Source organism: Notamacropus eugenii, chromosome X (assembly GCF_028372415.1).
Source record: "Notamacropus eugenii isolate mMacEug1 chromosome X, mMacEug1.pri_v2, whole genome shotgun sequence".
NCBI classification, from domain to species: Eukaryota; Metazoa; Chordata; class Mammalia; order Diprotodontia; family Macropodidae; genus Notamacropus; species Notamacropus eugenii.
In genome coordinates this window covers 55,248,789-55,269,266 of record NC_092879.1, presented here as the reverse complement: position 1 = coordinate 55,269,266, position 20,478 = coordinate 55,248,789, and the positions used below count along the sequence as shown (strand labels likewise).

At 38.2% G+C, this 20,478-nt stretch overlaps 1 protein-coding gene across 1 annotated transcript in view; it reads left to right on the top strand.

Moving 5' to 3' along the window:
• GPC3 (glypican 3) overlaps positions 1-20,252 on the top strand; it is a 719,980-nt gene extending 699,728 nt beyond the window's left edge. Inside the window, exon 8 of the mRNA XM_072627102.1 lies at positions 19,867-20,252. Within this exon, the coding sequence (XP_072483203.1) occupies positions 19,867-20,036 (170 nt within the window). The 3' untranslated portion in view covers positions 20,037-20,252. The remainder of the gene's footprint in view (positions 1-19,866) is intronic.
• The last annotated feature ends 226 nt before the right edge of the window (positions 20,253-20,478 follow it).

Genomic DNA, 20,478 nt, shown 5'->3' with positions numbered 1-20,478 from the left:
GTGAGAGAGACAGAGAGATCATCCTGTAAAACCCTCATTTTTAAGAGGTAAGTAAACTGGCCCAGAAGGGTTAAATGACTTGTCCAAGGTCATAGGGGTAACATGTAGCAGTAGCAGGGATTTTAACACAGGATCTTTGACTCCAAATCCTGGTGGAATACCTGGATTTCAGTTGCATCTCCAACAACGACTAACTTTTTGACTGTGGGTAAAGTCACTTCCCTTCTCTGGGCCTCAGTTTCCTCCTCTATAAAATGGGAATCATATTATCTCTACTGTGTACACCACATGGTGACTGTAATGTCACTATGTGCTACTTCTGTATCCCACTCTAAGGCAGTCTGCCACAAGGCTTTTCTGAATGGGAGCTTGAGTTCATGGGTGCCCAAGCAGAGCCCCAATTAGGAGAATCAGAGGTCAACTGGTTCTTGTCTGATCAGCCAACTGTGACTGGGTCTCTCTTTTACTCAGGTTTCTTCAGTTTCCACATCAGGTGGGAATCCTCATTAAGAAAGGGGAGCAATATTTTTAAAATTAGAACCAAGCATTCCTCCCCACCCCTACCCCAAGTGTGCTTCTGAGTCCCTCTATTAAAAACTGAGGGTGACCATTTTCATTTTTAGCAACAGGGGATTTTTGCTCACACCATTACCTATGTCTGACAGGCTCTCCTTCCCCCTCATCATTTTTTGAATTCCTACCCATCCTTTAAAGCCCAGTTCAGATGTCACCTCCTTTAGGAAAACTTCTTTGAATCCACTCTTTCCTCCCTTTCCTCCCTGGCCCCATGGGTAATGGCCTCCTATAATAACTTCACAAAGCACTTTGAGTTGCACTGCTCAAATGCATTTATCATGCCATGTTGTATATGATAGTGATTGATCTATGTTGTGTCTAATTCTTCTGTGAGCTCCATGAGGGCAGAGATGGTGTTAATATTAGCTAAACTTTGCATCTTCCTCTTCACCTAGCACAGTGTTTTGCTTATTGAAGGTACTTTGAAAGTGGACAACACCCTTTCTTTATCTATGCTGTCAAATCAATACTTAACAACAATCTTGTGCTGGATGCACTCTTCTCATCTCCATTGAAAGATGAAGGCATTGAGGCCCCCAGAGCCCAAATGTTTACATACCTAGGAAGTGTCAGAGGTAGCTTTGGCGTGAAGGTCTTCCTAAGCCCAAGTACAGTGCTCTGCTACATCCCACTGTCTCTCATGATGGATGTGATGCTGAGGAACTGAGTCTGTCATAACTGAATACCTTTTAAAAATCAGAGAAGGCATGGGGGTAGTAGGTCTGGGGTTCTAGGGCTATAAGGCCTTGGATGAGTCTAGACTTCAGAGTGAGGTCTATGAGGTCTTTCCCTGGTGCTCTCCATGGTCCTAGACTGCCTTTTCTTGAAGTTATTGGTGACTTAGTAGACAAGAGCCCTGTGTCCATTTCTGATCTACTGTCTTGAGCCTTGTTCTTATTTGAGACTACTATTGATACCAGCCACCTAACCTGACCTTAGTCAGGCACCTTTTCCCAGGACCTGTCCTCCCCATGCCAGAGAACAAAAATTCAGATCCAGGGACGTCGGGAATTCTTTGTCAATAGGCAATAGGAGCTTTACCCTCCTTTCCACTTAAATAATGATACTCATCAGTTTCCATAAACACATTGATTGTCTTGGTGATTAAAATGTGTCAGTGATAAGGCCTTTGTTGGTTGAGTGAAGTAGAAGACACAGTTGAGAAGGGACTGCACAGGGCCGAGGAAAGGGAAGCATAGTTCAGGAACAATACACATACAAAAGGAGAATTTCAGGGAAGATGACAAGATCAGAAATATTAGCTCTTCCCTAACCCTTTCACTAGTCAGGAAATGCTAATCAAAGCCCTCCTCCTCCAGCCAAGAATAAGGAAGGGGAAACACAAGAACAGAAAATGCAGAGAGCAGCCTTCAGCAGGGGAGAAATTTTAACTACAGCCTAGTCACACAAAGAAATTATAAATAAAAAAAGAAGTAAATATTAAATATCTCCTTTATCTACCATAACACAATAAAACTGGTAAATAAAAGAGATCTAAATGGAGATGATGCAGAGATATATTGAATAATGAGTGAGTGAAATAACAAATCATAGAAACAACTATGTGAAGCCACATATCAACATTTTGGAGATACAACTAAAGTAATCATAGGAAAAATCTATCTCAGAAAACATATCAACAAAATAAAAAGATTAACAGCATGATTTTTTTTTTAGAAAAATCGACAAGCTAACCCCAAAAAGCACAAAAGAAAGAACTTGTGGAGATCAAAGAGAAAAAAAAATCAAAAGAAAAGGACTATAGAAATAACCAAGGGTTTTTCTTAATACCAACAAAACTGATAAGTCATTAGCTAACCTGATCAAAAAAGTAGAAAAATCAAAAGGAATGAGGTGAATTCACCACAAAGAGGAAATAAAAATAAATGGCTGTTTATCTACATAACTGTAAAATTCTCAAGTTAACAAAATAAGAAATGGAAATAACTCAGTCCCGAAAAGAAAAATGAAACAAGTCATGAATGAAGTACCAAAGGGAAAAGGTGGAGAAATATTCTAGGCCCATGTACTAGTAAATTTTTTTTAATATTAAAAGAGAAACTAATACTTATACTGCAAAAATTATTCTTTTGTAAAAATATTTATTTTTAGTTTTCAACATGCATTTCCACAAAATTTTGAGTTCCAAATTTTTTCCCCATCTCTCCCCTCCCCCACCCCATAACACCTTGCATTCTGATTACCCCTTCCCTCAATATGCCCTCCCTTTGCTTATCCCCATCTTGTCTCTTTTCTTGTAGGGCAAGATAGATTTCTATATCCCATTACCTGTATTTCTTATTTCCCAGTTGTATGCAAAAACAATTCTCAACATTTGTTCCAAAAACTTTGAGTTCCAACTTCTCGCTCTCCCTCCCTCCCCACCTATCCCCACTGAGAAGGCAAGCAATTCAATATAGGCTATATATGTGTAGTTTTGCAAAAGACTTCCATAATATACATGCTGTGTAAGACTAACTATATTTCTCTCCATCCTATCCTGCCCCCCCATTTATTCTATTCTCTCTTTTCATCTTCTTCCTCCCCAAAAGTGTTTACTTCAAATTACTCCCTCCTCCCATTTGCCCTCCCATCTATCATCCCCCTTGCCCCACTTGAACCCTTCTCCCTTACTTTCCTGTAGTGTAAGATAGATTTTCATACCAAATTGAGTGAGCATGTTATTCCCTCTTTAAGCCAAATGTGAACAGAGTAAGCTTCACTTTTTTCCCCACTCATCTCCTCCCTTTTCTTCTCCATTGAAAAAGTTTTTTCTTGCCTCTTTTATGAGAGATAATTTGCCCCATTCCATTTCTCCCTTTCTCCTCCCAATATATTCCTCTCTCACCCCTTAATTTTATTTTTTTAGATATCATCCCTTCTTATTCAACTCATCCTGTGCTCTGTGTGTGCTCTGTGTATGTGTATGTGTGTGTGTGTGTGTGTGTGTGTGTGTGTGTGTGTGATCCCTCCAACTACCCAAATATTGGGAAAAGTCTCAGGAGTTACAAATATTATCTTTCCATGGAGGAATGCAAACAGTTCAACTTTAGTAAGTCCCTTATGACTTCTCTTTGCTGTTTACCTTTTCATGTTTCTCTTGATTCTTGTGTTTGAAAGTCAAATTTTCTTTTCAGTTGTGATCTTTTCATCAAGAATGCTTGAAAATCCTCTGTTTCACTGAGTGACCACTTTTTCCCCTGAAGTATTATGCTCAGTTTTGCTGAGTTAGGTGATTCTTGGTTTTAATCCTAGTTCCTTTGACTTCTGGAATATCATATTCCAAGCCCTTCAATCCCTTAATGCAGAAGTTGTCAAATCTTCTGTTATCCTGATTGTATTTCTTTTTTATTTATTTAAATCTATTTAAGTTTCCAACATTCACTTCCACAAAATTTTGGGTTCCAAATTTTCTCCCTATTTCTCCCCTCCCCCAACCACTAAATGCCGAGCATTCTAATTACCCCTATCACCAATCTATTCTTCCTTCTAACATCCCTCCCTTCCCTTATCCCCATCTTCTCTTTTGTCCTGTAGGGCAAGATGAGTTACTATACCCTATTACCTGTATTTCTTATTTCCTAGTTTCAAGAACAATACTCAACAGTTCCTAAAACTTTTGAGTTCCAATTTCTCTTCATCCCTCCCTTTGGGAAGGCAAGCAATTCAATATAGGCCATATCTGTGTAGTTTTGCAAATGACTTCCATAATAGTCGTGTTGTGTAAGACTAACTATATTTCCCCTCCATCCTATCCTGCCTCCCGTTTCTTCTATTCTCTCCTTTGATCCTATCCCTCCCTGAGAGTGCTCCCTCTTCCCACTGCCTTCCCTTCCATTATCCCACCCACCCAGCTTATCCCTTTCTCCCCCACTATCCTGTATTGTAAGATAGGTTTTCATACCAAAATGAGTGTGCATTTTATTCCTTCCTTTAGTCGAATGTGATGAGATTAAGCTTCATGTTTTTTCTCTCACCTCCCCCCTTTTTCCCTCCACTGAAAAGTCTTTTACTTGCCTCTTTTATGAGAGATAATTTGCCCCATTCCATTTCTCCCTTTCTCCTCCCAATATATTTCTGTCTCACTGCTTAATTTCATTATTTAAAGATATGATGATCTCATCCTATTCAATTCACCCTGTGCTCTGTCTCTGTCTCTCTGTGTGTGTGTGTGTGTGTGTGTGTGTGTGTGTGTGTGTGTGTGTGTAATCCCACCAACTACCCAGATACTGAAAAAAGTTTCAAGAGTTACAAATATTGTCTTTTCCTGTAGGAATGTAAATAGTTCAACTTTAGTAAGTCCCTTATGACTTCTCTTTGCTGTTTACCTTTTCATGATTCTCTTCATTCTTGTGTTTGAAAGTCAAATTTTCTTTTCAGTTGTGATCTTTTCATCAAGAATGCTTGAAAGTCCTCTATTTCATTGAAAGACCATTTTTTTCCCCTGAAGAATTATACTCAGTTTTGCTGGATATGTGATTCTTGGTTTTAGTCCTAGTTCCTTTGACTTCTGGAATATCATATTTCTTGCCTTTTGATCCCTTAATATAGAAGTTGCTTGATCTTGTGTTATCCTGATTGTATTTCCACAATACTTGAATTGTTTCTTTCTAGTTGCTTGCAATATTTTCTCCTTGACCAGGGAACTTCGGAATTTGGCCACAATGTTCCTAGGAGTTTCTCTTTTTGGATCTCTTTCAGGAGGTGATCAGTTGATTCTTTCAATACTTATTTTGCCCTCTGGTTCTAGAATATCAGGGCAGTTTTCCTTGATAATTTCATGAAAGATGATATCTAGGCTCTTTTTTTGATCAAGGCTTTCAGGTAGTCCCCTAATTTTTAAATTGTCTCTCCTGGATCTATTCTCCAGGTCAGTTGTTTTTCCAATGAGATATTTCACATTATCTTCCATTTTTTCATTCTTGTGGTTTTGTTTTGTGATTTCTTGGTTTATCATAAAGTTATTAGCCTCCATCTGTTCCATTCTAATTTTTAAAGAACTATTTTCTTCAGTGAGCTTTTGACCCTCCTTTTCCATTTGGCTAAATCTGCTTTTTAAAGCCTTCTTCTCCTCATTGGCTTTTTGAACCTCTTTTGCCAACTGAGTTAGCCTATTTTTAAAGGTGTTATTTTCTTTAGCATTTTTTTTGGGTTTCCTTTAGCAAGGTGTTAACCTGCTTTTCATACTTTTCTTGCATCTCATTTCTCTTCCCAATTTTTCCTCCACCTCTCTTACTTGATTTTCACAATCGTTTTTGAGCTCTTCCATGGTCTGAACCCATTGAATATTTATTTTGGATGTTTGGGATATAGAAGCCTTGACTTTTATGTCTTTCCCTGATGGTAAGCATTGTTCTTTCTCATCTGAAAGGATGGAAGAAGATATCTGTTCACCAAGAAAGTAACCTTCTATAGTCTTATTTTTTTCCCTTTTTTAAGCATTTTCCCCAACCAGTTACTTGACTTTTGGGTCCTTTGTCAGGAGTAGGGTATACTCTGGGAATCTGTAAGATCTCAGTTCCTCCAAGGTGGCACAATCAAGCGTGTACTGGTCTAGACACAGAAAGGAATTATTGTGCCCAGAATCTTAGCAGAGTTTCCTCTCCACATCTACCTGGCCTCCAGTTCTGCCAAGTCAGCACTGGGGGCTGATTTTCAGATAAGCTGGATGAGCAGGGCCACCATTCAGTGTGAGACAAAGACCAGCTCCCCCAGGGCATCCACACAGGGCAGAGGCAAGAATCAGCTCCTCAGTGCCCCCAGGGTTTTTACGTTCCAACATTGGATTGGCTGCTGTGCCTATGATGTGGCCTCTGAAGCAGCTGCCTGATGCTGGAGCTATGGGAAGGCCGTTCTCCCTTCCTGGCCAGCTGAAGAAACCCCTGTCACTGACCTTTGGCGCCTGTGGGTTGAGGGATCTGGGAACTGCTGCTACTGGGACTGGGGATTCTGTGACTGGAGATTCTGCCCCTGAGGGCTGTTCCCTAGCCATGCCACGTGGTCAAGGCTGGTCTGGGCTCTGCTCCGTGTCCAGTGCAACTGACGTTTCCCGCTGGCTTTTCAGGTCATCTTGGGCTGGAAATCTCCTCCATTCTGTTGTTCTCCACCTCTGCTGCTCCAGAATTTGTTGAGAGTCCCTCTCTACAGGTTTTTTATGGGCTGTGTGGGGAGAGCCTGCGTATGTGTGCCTTTCTACTCTGCCATTTTGGCTCCGCCCCCTCCTGATTGTATTTCCAGAATACTCGAATTGTTTCTTTCTGGCTGCTTGCAATATTTTTTCCTTGACCTTGGAACTCTGGAATTTGGCTACAATATTCCTAGGAGTTTCTCTTTTCAGATTTCTTCCAGGAGGTGATCAGTTGATTCTTTCAATACTTATTTTTCCCTCTCATCTTGAATATCAGAGCAGTTTTCCTAGGTAATTTCATGAAAGATGATGTCTAGGCTCTTTTTTTGATCATGACTTTCAGGTAGTCCCATAATTTTTAAATTGTCTCTCCTGGATCTATTTTCCAGGTCAGTTGTTTGTCCAACAAGATATTTCACATTATCTTCCATTTTTTCATTCTTTTGGTTTTATTTTGTAATTTCTTGGTTTCTCATAAAGTCATTAGCTTCCAACTGCCCCATTCTAATTTTTAAAGAACTATTTCCTTCAGTGAGCTGTTGAACCTCCTTTTCCATTTGGCTAATTCTGCTTTTTAAAGCATTCTTCTCCTCGTTGGGTTTTTGAACCTCTTTTTCCAATTGAATTAGCCTATTTTTAAAGGTATCATTTGCTTCAGCATTTTTTGGGGTCTCCTTCAGCAAGCTGTTGACTTGCTTTTCATGATTTTCTTGCACTGCTCTCATTTCTCTACCCATTTTTTCCTCTACCTCCCTTACTCGATTTTCAAAATCCTTTTTGAGCTCTTCCATGGCCTGAGACCATTGCATATTTATTTTGGAGGTTTTGGATGCAAAAGCCTTGACTTCCTCTGACAGTATGCATTGTTCTTCCTCATCTGAAATTATGGAAGAAAATACCTGCTCACCAAGAGTAACTTTCTATAGTCTTATTTTTTCCCCTTTTTTGGGCATTTCTCCAGCTGGTCACTTGACTTTTGAGTCAAGTGGACTTTTTGTCAAGAGGAGGGTATATTCTAGGGACCTGTAAGTTCTCAATTCCTCCCAGGTGACACAATCAAGGAAGAGGAGTTTACCCCTCTTCTGGCCTGCACACTGCTCTGGAAGCAACCAAAAATTTTTCTGCCTACAATCTGCCAATTATTCCTACTTTCAAATGACATGTATGTTTGCTTAGTTAATGCCAGAAAATGTGAAGAAATATAAAGTACCTAGATGAGGGTGTATGTCTAGTTCTGGTTCTGTAGTTGGGAGGACCTGAGTTCAAATCCAGCCAAAGACACTTACTAGCTATGCGACCTTAGGAAATTTACTTAACCTCTCAGTTTCTTCATCTATAAAATGGGAATAATAATAGCTCATCCTTCCCAGGGTTGTTGTAAGGATAAAATAATATTTCTAAAGTGCTTTTCAAAATTTAAGTGCTATATTTTTTATTATTCAAGATGATTAATACCTTCATAAAAGCTACAAGATTTGAAATAAATCCACAAAATCAACATTTATATGTAGTATTTACAAAACATCTTATTGGTAAACAGCAAGACACTTGGGACATCTACAAACATAACTACAAAACACTCTTGACACTATGACCATAACATTCAAAAAGCCTTTACACAAAAAAAATGCAGTTAGACTAAAAAGAGAAGTTGTCAATTGGGAGAAGTTTTTATATCAAATATTTAAGAGACGTCCAAAACTCATTGGTTATATACAGATAGTTTTCTATTGATTTTCTGTATGAGACCAAGAGGCATTCTCTAGCAGGTCGAAAGATATGGGGAAAAAAATAGCTTTTAGAAGAAGAAGTATAAAAAGTTCTAAATCCCTAATATAAGAGAAATGTAAATAAAACTCTACCAATTAAAAAAATTTCCATAGTGTTCTGGCAAAATCACTACATATAAATAAATATATATCCAAAAATTATTCACATGATCAAGTTAGATTTGTAACAAGGATGCAAAAGGTTTGAACACTGGGAAAACAATCAGCATAATTAATATACACAGATGTATTGATTTCCCTATGTAAGACTCAGAGCCATTCTCCAATAAGTCTAAAGATATAAACAAACAGCTTTTAAAAGAAGAAATGTGAAAGAAAATTCTCCATATCACTAACAGTAAAAGAAAATGACACAAGTCTAATGAATATGGGATTCAAAATTTTTACATAAAATCTTGGCAACAAAAGCTATAGCAACATATCCAAAAAATTATTCAATATGATCAAGTTTATACTTGGGATTTATACTAAAGAACCAAGGATGTTGGAACATTAGAAAAACAACCAACATCATTAATCTTCTTAAAAAATAAAAACATCCCAAACCAGATGATTATGCCAATAGGTGTCAAAAAAGTTTCTGACAAAGTAAAACTTTCATTTATGCTAAAAACCCTACAAAAGCATAGGCACAATGAGCACATTTTAAAATATGATTAAATAAAATCTAAACCTGAAAGGTAGCATTATATACAAGAGGGGAAACATTATAGGTTTTCCAATGAATATGCAAATAAAGCAGGGCTGCCCTCTTCTTTGCTTTCTGTTATGTGCTATAATTCTAAAAATGCTAATAATAGCAATAGTATTAGAGAAAAAAGAAGTTAAAAATAAATTAAAAGCATGTAAGAGATAAAGCTATCCCTATTTTCTGATGACATGATGGTTTACTTGATTTGTTTGCTGATCATTTAAGTTTTCTGAGTCAATTAATAGCTTCAGTAAAGCAACAGGATACAAAATAAGCCCACAAAATTCACCTTTTCTATGAACGAATAACAAAAGGAAATTGCAGAAAGGAAAATTACGTTAAAAATAACCACAAAAATTCATAAAATATCTGAGAGTCACTCTATCAAGGCACCATTACTGATAGCTAACATTTAAGAATTATGGGGTAGTGAGGTAGGGCAAGGCATGGAGGTAAGAAGACTCACCTTTCTGAGTTCAAATCTGGCCCCAGCCACTTACTAGCTGTGCAACTCAAACATCTGAACAATTATGAAAAGAACTGCAGACCATTAAACACTATGTGTGAAAGATTGCTTAATAAAGGAAATGCAAACCAAAATAACAATAATGACAGGTCAGTCCCATTTACATATGGCTTTAAAGTTTGCAAAATGATTTACAAATATTGTCTCATTTGATCATCACACCAACCATGGAAGGAAGGTGCTAGTACAATCCCTGTTTTACAAATAAGGAAACTGAAACAGACACAGCTAATACGTGTTCAAGGTAGGATTTGAACTCAGATCTTTTTCACTCTAGTCTAGGTCATACTCCCTTCTCCACTGGACCACCTAGCTGCCTCTAAATCAGAGCTACTCAGATTTCAATTCACATCCAGCAGACAAATATGGCAAAAGACGGGATAGTCAATATTTGGGGAATTGGGGAAACAGGCATACTAATATGAAATTGTGAATTGGTCCAAACATTCTGGAAAGTAATTTGAAATGGAGCAATCCACTGAGATCACTGATTCCCTTTGACTCAGAGATCCCCATCAGGTGGATTACACCAAAATAAGGGTGTCCCAACATGTATATATACCAAGGAAGTCCAAGATAGAAAGGTCCACACACACCAAAGTAGTCACAGAATTCTAGCTATTTTGTAGTAGGAAATAACTGGAAAAAAATTTCTATGCCCGTCAACTGGAGAATAGTTCAACAAGTTTTGGCATATGAATGTAATAAAATATTATGGTACCACATGAAATACTGCATATGAGGACTACAGAGAAGCATGGAAAGACTTATATAAATGTATGCAAAAAGAAGCAAAAACAGAAAAAACAATACACATGACTGCTGCTATACTAACTGTTGGCAACAATGAAAGCCAAACTGAGTGCTGTGTAATCATAATGAACAAGATTGGACACCCTTCCCCCACAAAAAATGAGACTATACCTCCCTCCCTTCTTTGCAGATATGGAAGAATATGGGCATGGAAAACTGCCAGACTCAATTTTTCTGTGATTAGTTTTGTTAAACTGATTTGTTTTCCTCTTTTGTATTTTCTAAGGAATGGATCTCTAAGTGGGAGAATACATTTTTGGAAACAAGTGATATAAAAACAAATACATGAATAAAAATATTTTAAACAGCTTAGGAATCAACAAAGATGATCCAAAATGTAAGCAGTCAGTGTTGGAGAGGTTGTGGAAAGAAACCAATCCAACCATTTTTAAAAACAATTTGCATTACATGGTGAGAAAGTCACTATACTGTTCATAGCCTTTGACTCAGTTATCTTCTGGACATATATCCCAAGGAGGGCAAAGACAGAAAGATAGGTCCAATATGGACAAAAATATTCAAAATGCTAACTATGGAAGGACAAAAAGACTAAGAATAAAATGGGTGCCCATTCATTAGGAATGTTATCTTACTGAAAGAAATAAAGAATATAAGGAATTTAGAGGAACTTTGTAAGACTCACCTGAAGTGGAAGAGGAAATAATAAAGAACAATGAACAGCATTGCCTTAGTGGCATAAATGATAATAGAAAAGGGCAAGCTATGAGAAATGATAATGAACGATATTCTTCTCAAAGAACTGATATGGGTGGAGCCAAGGTAGTGGAGTAGAAAGATGCACAGACTCTAGCTCTTCCCCCACAACCCATAAAATACCTGTAAAAAATGACTCTCAACAAATTCTAGAGCAGCAGAAGCCACAGAATGACAGAGCAAAAGAGATTTCCAGCCAAAGGTAACCTGGAAGGCCAACAGGAAAGGTCTATCCCACAGGACGCTGAGTGGAGTGGAGCCCAGCCCTGGCCATGCGGCACCGGGAGTAACAGGTCCAGAACAGGCCTCCAGGGCAGAATCCCCAGCAGGGAGGGTCTCAGATCCCTCAACCCACAAGTGCCAAAGAAAACTTAAAAGGTCAGTGAGTGGGCTTACTGAGCTGGGCTAGAGGGGAGCCAAGTCCCCACCAGCATGGGCCAGGCCATGGCAGTGGTAGCAGTGGCAGCAGCAGTGGTAGCTACAGCAGTGGACATCCACTTGTGAAGCACTTGACCTAAAACCCCAGGGGGAATTGAGCAGCTGATCTGAATCTCAGCCATGAGCATGGACCTGGGGTGAAGAGGAGCACTAGGACCCTCCTCTTGACAAAGGATTCAGAAGTCAAGTAACTGGATGAGAAAATGCCGAAAAAAGGGGAAAAAAAATAAGACCATTGAAGGTTACTTTCTTGGTGAACAGATATTTCCTTCCAATCTTTTGGATGAGGAAGAACAACGCATACTGTCAGAGGAAGTCAAGGTTTCTGCATCCAGTACCTCCAAAATGAATATGCAATGGTCTCATGGAAGCCATGAAAGAGCTTGAAAAGCACGTCAACAGCTTGCTAAAGAAGACCCAAAAAAATGCTGAAGAAATTAACACCTTTAAAAATAGGCTAACTCAACTGGAAAAAGAAGTTCAAAAAGCCAATGAGGAGAAGAAGGCTTTAAAAAGAAGAATTAGCCAAATGGATAAGGAGGTTCAAAAGTTCACTGAAGAAAATAGTTCTTTAAAAATGAGAGTGGAGTTGAGGGAAGCTAATAACTTTATGATAAACCAAGAAATCACAAAACAAAATCAAAAGAATAAGAAAATAGAACATAATGTGAAATATCTCATTGGAAAAACAACTGACCTGGAAAATAGATCCAGGAGAGACAATTTAAAAATTATGGGACTATCTGAAAGCCATGATCAAAAAAAAGGGCTTAGACATTATCTTTCATGAAATTATCATGGAAAACTGCCCTGATATTCTAAAACCAGAGGGCAAAATAAACATTGAAAGAATTCACCAATCACTTCCTGAAAGAGATCAGAAAAACTCCTGGGAGTATTGTGGCCAAATTTCAGAGTTCTCAGGTCAAGGAGAAAATATTGCAAGCAACTAGAAAGAAATAATTTGAGTATTGTGGAAATACAATCAGGATAACACAGTATCTGGCAGCTTCTACATTAAGGGATTGAAGGGCTTGGAATATGATATTCCAAAAGTCAAAGGAACTGAGATTAAAACCAAGAATCACCTACCCAGCAAAACTGAGTGTAATACTTCAGGAGAAAAAAATGGTAATTCAATGATGTAGAGGACTTCCAAGCATTCATGATGAAAAGACCAGAACTGAAGAGAAAATTTGATTTTAAAACACAAGAATCAAGAGAAGCATGAAAAGGTAAACAGGAAAGAGAATCATAAAGGACTTTCTAAAGCTGAACTATTTACATTCCTACAAGGAAAGATAATATTTGTAACTCTTGAGATTTTTCTCAGTATTTGGGTAGGTGGCAGGATTATACACATACATACATACACATACACATACACATACACACACACACACACACACATAGAGAGCACAGGCTGAGTTGAATAAGAAGGGATGATATCTATAAAAATAAAATTAAGGGGTGAGAGAGGAATATATTGGGAGGAGAAAGGGAGAAATGGAATGGGGCAAACTATCACTCATAAAAGAGATAAGAAAAATCTTTTTCAATGGATGAGAAAAGGGAGGAGGTGAGAGGGGAAAAGTGAAGCTTACTCTCTTCACATATGGCTTAAGAAGGGAATAATATGTTCACTCAATTTGGTATGAAAATCTATCTTACACTACAGGAAAGTAGGGGAGGAGGGGACAAATGGGGTGAGCTGGATGATAGAAGGGAGGGCAAATGGGAGGAGGGAGTAATTTGAAGTAAACACTTTTGGGAAAGGACAAGGTCAAATGAGAGAATAGAATAAATGGGGGACAGGGTAAGATGGAGGGAAATATAGTTAGTCTTACACAACATGTATATTATGGAAGTCTTTTGCAAAACTACACATATATAGCCTATATTGAATTGCTTGCCTTCTCAGTTGGGATGGGTGGGGAGGGAGGAAGGGAGAGAAGTTGGAATTCAAACTATTAGAAATGAATGTGGAGAATTGTTATTGCATATAACTGGGAAATAAGAAATATAGGTAATGGGATATAGAAATCTATCTTGCCCTACAAGAAAAGAGAGAAGGTGGGGATAAGGGAAGGGAGGGGTGTGACAGAAGGGAGGACACATTGAGGGAAGGGGTAATCAGAACCCAAGGTGTTATGGGGTGGGGAAGAGGAGAGATAGGGAGAAAAATTGGAATTCAAAATTTTGACATTTCATTTGACTATTGAAATCTAAAAGTAAATAAAACTATTAAAAAAAAAAAAAGAACTGACTACCTCACTCCCATCTTTTCCTTTCTACTCGTGGCTGCTAAACCTATGTGATATTGGTTGTGGTTCTTCAGTGCTTGAATTCTTTTGGTCTGCTACCAGTATTTTTTCTTTGACCAGGAAGCGCTGGATTTTGGATATATTTCTCTTGGGAGTTTTTATTTGGCATTTCTTTCAGGAATTAAGCAGCGACTATTTTCACTTTGTCCTCTGGTTCTAAGAGATCCAGGCAATTTTATTTTAAGATTTCTTGAAAGATGATGACAAGTCTCTCGTTTTTGGTCATGGTTTTATTACGTCCAATGATTTTTAAATTATCTCTCCTTGATCTGTTTTCCAGGTCAGCTGTATTTGCTATGAGATTTTTTACCTATTTCCTTTTTTCACCCTTTTGATTTTATTTTATTAAATCTTGTTTTCTCATGAAGTCATTTATTTCTATTTAGCCCATTCTAATTTTCAGGGAGTGTTTTGCTTGGCCATGGTTTTGCACCTCTTATGCCAAGCTGTTAATTCTCTTTTCAAACTTTTTCTCCACAAATCTCATTTCTTTTCTAATTTTTTCTCTAGTCCTCTCATTTCATTTATAAAATCATTTTTAGCTGATCTAAAAGAAATCTCTTGCTTCATCACTTCCAGAAATTCTACTTGAACTTGTGCCAAAGCTGTTTTTTTCTTTCTTTGAGGATTTGCTGGTAGATGTTCTGATGCCATTCTCAGTCTGTTTCTTGGGTGTCTCTGTCACTACAATAGCTCTTTATTGTGGGGCTTGCTTGTTTGTTTGCTTATTCTTCTAGCCTTACTTCCTGACTTTGTATTTGGGCCAGTATTGAGATCAGAACCACACATCTGCTGCTTCCTTCTATACTTGCTCCACACTCAGTACAAAGCCTAGAGTCTGACTTCATTCTCCTCTGTGCCACCACATCTAGGTGTGGCTCCCCTCCTCTAAATACTGTGGATCTGTGACATAACACTGAGTAGGGACAGAAGTGCCTGTTGACAACTGTTCTTGCTCCCTGCACAAGGTTATGTGCCAGATCTGAGATCTCTTCCTTCCTTGGCTCCTCTAGAACCTGTACCAAAGGCCCCAGGACCTGCACCTGGCTATACTCAGTCCCCAATGTCAATAGACATCTCTGTCTGTCTCTCTCTGCCAAGGTGGGCTAGAAATATGACTCAACATGATTTTTTCTTGATTTTCTGATTATGCCTTAGTCTGATTCATTTTATAGTTCTTTGTGAAATAGTTGTGGGGAAGAGTTTTGTTGTACTTCTTGCCATTCTGTCATCTTGACTGGGCTTTACCTCTTTCCTCTCTGAAGAGGCCTCAGAGATATGTAATGTTGTATATGTCATGAGACAAGATTGTCATGTTGGTTGGTTTTGTTTAAATTACTTTCTTTCTTGGGCAGCTGGGTGGTGGAATAGATAGAGTGCCAGACCTGGATGCAAAAAGACCTGAATTCTAATTCAGTCTCAGATACTTACTACCTGTGTGACCCTGGGCAAGTCACTTAACCTCTCTCTGCTTCTTCATCTGTAAAATGGGAATAATAATAGCATCTTCCCACTCAGGGTTGTTGTGAGGATCAAATAAGATAATAACTGCAAAGTACTTAGCACAGTGCCTGGCAGATAGTAAGCACTATATAAGTGTTAGCTGTTATCATTACTATTAAGGCGGGGGTTCAAGTAAGTGTGTCATTAAGGCAGTAGTATACAGCAGGTCATTAAGCAAATCACTCATCATGACTAATCAGAGTTTATATCAGGCATGCAAGGCTTGATCAACATCAGAGAAATTAAATTTTTTTTTAAATGACAAAGCACTTGCACTAAAAAACTAAAAAAAATCAAGGGACAAAGAAAAATTTTTGATCAGGTATAATCTATGATTAAAAAAATAACAGCTATACTTGGTACTGGCTAAGAAATAGAGTGGTAGACCAGTGGAATAGGTTAGGTACTCAAGACACAGTAGTCAATGAATATAGCAATCTACTGTTTGATAAACCCAATGACCCTAGCTTCTGGGATAAGAACTCAGTGTCTGACAGAAATTTCTGGGAAAACTGAATAACGGTTTGGTGGAAACTAGGCATAGACCAATGCCTGATACCGTAGACAAGAATAAAGTCTAAATGAGTACATGATCTATGTATAACGATTGATACTACAAACAAATTAGGGGAGCAAGGAATAGTGTATTTGTCAGATTTATGGAGAATGGAGAAATTTTTGACCAAACAAGAGATAGAGAAAGTTACGAAGTGCAAAATAGATAATTTTGATTACATTAAATTGAAAAGTTTTTGCACAAACAAACCCAATGCAACCAAGTTTAGGAGGGAAGTAGAAAACTGGGCAAGAATTTTTGCAAGAAGTGTCTGTGATAAAGGCCTCATTTCTAAAATATATAGAGAACTGAGTCAAATGTTCAAGAATACAAGTCATTCCCCAATTGATAAATGGTCAAAGGATATGAACAGGCAGTTTTCAGAGGAAGAAATTAAAGCTATCTACAGTCATCTGAAAAAAATGCTCTAAATCACTATTTATTAGAGAGATGCAAATCAAAACAACTCTGAGGTACCACATCACACCTATCAGATTGGCTAACATGACAAAACAGGAAAGTGATAAATGTTGGAGAAGATGTGGGAGAGTTGGGACACTAATTCATTGCTGGTGGATTTGTGAGCTGATCCAACCATTCTGGAGAGCAATTTGGAACTATGCCCAAAGGGCTACAAAAATGTGCATACCCTTTGACCCAGCAATATCACTTCTAGGACTGTATGCCCAAGAGATCATAAAAATGGGAAAAGGTCCCACATGTACAAAAATATTTATAGCAGCACACTTTGTAGTGGCCAAGAACTGGAAATCAAGGGGATGCCCATCCATTGGGGAATGGCTCAACAAGTTGTAGTATATCAATGTAATGGAATACTATTGTGCTATAAGAAATGATGAACAGGAAGACTTCGCAGAGGCCTGGAAAGACTTATATGAACTGATGCTGAGTAAAAGGAGCAGAACCGGGAGAACTTTGTACACAGCAACAACCACAGTGTGCAAGGATTTTTTCTGGTAGACTTGGACCTTCATAGCAATGCAAGGAACTAAAAAATTCCCAATGGATTGTTGAGGCAAAATGTCTTCCACATTCAGAGAAAGAACTATGGAATTGCATCGCAGAATGAAGCAGACTATTTTCTCTGGTGTTTTGTTTTATTTTGTTTTGCTTTTTCTCATGATTTCTCTCATTCATTTTAATTCTTACATGCAACATGATTAAGGTAAAAATGTATTTAGTAAGAATGTATGTGTAGAACCCATATAAAATTGCATGCTGTCTCAGGGAGGAGAAAATCTAGAATTTATGGAAGTGATTGTAAAAAACTAAAAACTAATTAATTAATTAATTGAAAAATAACAGCTATACAGGAATTTTTTCCCTCAAAGTAAAAAAAAATGATCTGCCATAGGAAAAGAGCCAAGGTAATATGAAATGGAGAAATATTAGAAAAGTTATCACTAAAAATAGACACAAAGCAAGGACTTCAACTCTTGCTGCTTTTATTTGACAAGACACTAAAAATTCTTAGCACCTCAGTGAAATAAGAAAAGGAGAATCAAGGCATTAATATTGGAAGTTAGGTTAAGATATCATTATTTGCAGATAACACAATAATATAGAAAATCCAACTGTGTGAAATTAAAAGAAAGAGAAATAAAAATGAGTGCAGCAAAGTAACAGTATTCAGAATTAACCATCCTCATACATATTAACTCCAAACAAAGAACAAGAAAATATAATTAAAAAAGAGAAATCCCCCAAACGATCAAATATTTGTGAAACAGCCTACATAGGAATACGCAGGACCTATAAAAGGACCTATGTGACTGAACTTATAGTGACTGAAATCAAGAAAGACCTAAATAACTGGAGGGTTATTCAGTCTTTATGTACGAGTCAGAATAATATACCAAAAATGACAATACTCCTCAGAGTAATGTACATAACCAGTGTGATACAAAGATGCATTTTTATGGAATTAGAAAAAAGAAACAAGCAGGAAAGAGTATTGGGGTGGGAATGCTGAAGAGAAAAGTTGATGGTGATGGTCTTATATTCCTAGACTTTGAAATATGTCACTAAATGGTTACTATTATTTGATACAGGGCCAAACCTAGAGAAACAGAACAGTGAAATGGAATAGATATACCAAACATATAGCAAAAATGTATGTTCAATAAACCTAGGAAAAATAAAAGTCTCAGAAAGGTTTCATTATTTAACAAAAATCTATATGGAAAAAATGATTTGCAATTATGTGGGAAAGGAATTAAAAATCACATCTTATTCACTAAAGCCCAGGAAATTCCAGCCAGATGAGAAACCTAAGAAGAAGAAAAGAACATGGAATCAAAGTATTTATCTCAATTGTGAAGGGGAGATTTTTTTTTTAATTCAACAACTCAAGAATTATTGGGAAATTGTTGGAATAATTAGAAAATGCTTATGACAAATACAAAAGATAAATTCAATTCCACTTGATTTAACAAGTACTGTGTTTATTGAGTGCTGATTATGTGCCAGGTACTTTGCAAAGATAAGGAAGAGAAGTATTCCAGACGTGCCTGTGCAAAGGCCCTGACAGAAGAGAAAATGTTGCACCCAAAGAGCAAGTAGGCCAGTTCAATTCGAACAGAGTTTCCATTTATCCTAGAGGGAATAGGGAGCCACTGGCACTGCTGGAGCAGAGGAGGGACACAGTCACACTTCTGCTTCATGAATATCTTTTTGGCAATTGTGTGGAGGCCATAGTGGACAAGAGGGAAACTAGAGGCAGGGAAACCACTTAGGACACTGTTGAAATAGCCCAGGTAAGGGGTGAATAAGGGTCTAAAGCAGGGTAGTGGCTGTGTAGGGAGAGAGATGACATAGATGTGGCAACAGAAGCGACAAATGACGGGAGGTGAGAGGAGGTGAAGAGGAGGGAGAGAAAAGAGTCAAGAGTTACATGACATCCAGAATACATAAGGAACTGGTGAAAAGTCATAGTGATAACTCACAGTGAACAGGGCCTAGATCAGGGGTGGGGAACCTGCAGCCTTGGGGCCATGTGTGGCCCTCTAGGTCCTCAAGTGTGGCCCTTTGACTGAATCTAAACTTCACAGAACAAATTCCCCTTAATAAAAGGGTTTGTTCTGTAAAACTTGGACTCAGTCTAAAGGCTGTCCCCAAGGACCTAGAAGGCCACATGTGGCCTGGAAGTCACAGGTTCCTCACTCCTGGAACCTAGGTGTTCAAGTGATACAAATAATTTTCAAGTGGGGAAGCACAAATCACAATCATTTGAAAAAAGTACTCAACATCACAAATAATTGAAGACACAAATTAAAACAACTTATAGGTACCACCTCATAACCATCAAATTGACAAATAAGTAAACACAATGGGAGGAAATTAGGAGCCAGGGGCAGAGTAATTCACTGCTGCTGAAATTGGAAACTTGTAGAATCTTTCAGAAGATCAGTTGCAGGAAAAGTTACCAAAGGTTACCAAAAATCATCCTGCCCACTGAGCCAACAATTCCATTGTTGGGAATATACTCTGAAAGTGTTCACTGAAAAAGGAAAAAAAAAGTAGTTATCTGTTCCCTACTTCATAGCAGCATTATATATAATTGGGCAGGAGGTGGAGGGGAGAACGTTCTAAATGCCCAACCATCAGGGGATAGTTAAATTATGGAACTTTAATGTAATTTCTCAAGTATGAGGAATACAAGGAAATATGGAAAGACCTTTATGAAAATAATGCACATTTTTTCCAAAATCAGAACCAGAAAAAGGGAGTGCCATGCCCGGGGTCTGATGCCACAGCTAATATTGGCTTCCTTCCTTTCTCTTTGCAGAACTGGCATATGACCTGGAAGTGGATGAAGCCCCTTTGAACAAGCAGCTTCTGAACCAGCAAAGCAAAGAAGGCAATAGTGTGAGGAGCCTTGGGTCAGGGAATTCCTTGCTGGGGCTTCTGGCTGGTATCCTGCTTTATGGGCTGTGCTTCTTTGTGCTGGTCCACTGACTTAACAGTGCGGACCTCCCCCGCATCTTCCTGGTACCCTTCTCTTTGTGATTCCCCTTTGCTAAGGCAATCTCCTTGGGAGCTCTCTCTTCTGTCCCGTTCGATTTTGTCCTGTCTTGTCTGTCTGTCATCCGTCTCTTTCCCAAATAGTAAATAGAAGAGGGACGACATGTTATGTTTTGTAAAATAAAATGGTATCTTTGCAAGGATGGTGAACATTAGTGTCCGGCTCAGTGCTGTCATCGTACAAAGAACATCACTCCAAGCTATAGCCTGAGGGAGCAAAGACTACATGGCCCACATACCTTTTTTCTCTTGAAGGTATGCATGTGTCAAGGTGGGGGATTGTCTACAAACATTGTGAACTGTCAAGTCCAAACGTGTTGAATATTTTAAAACCTGCCGGAGGGTTGTAGCCACGGGGCTTCCTCTGTTTCTAGAC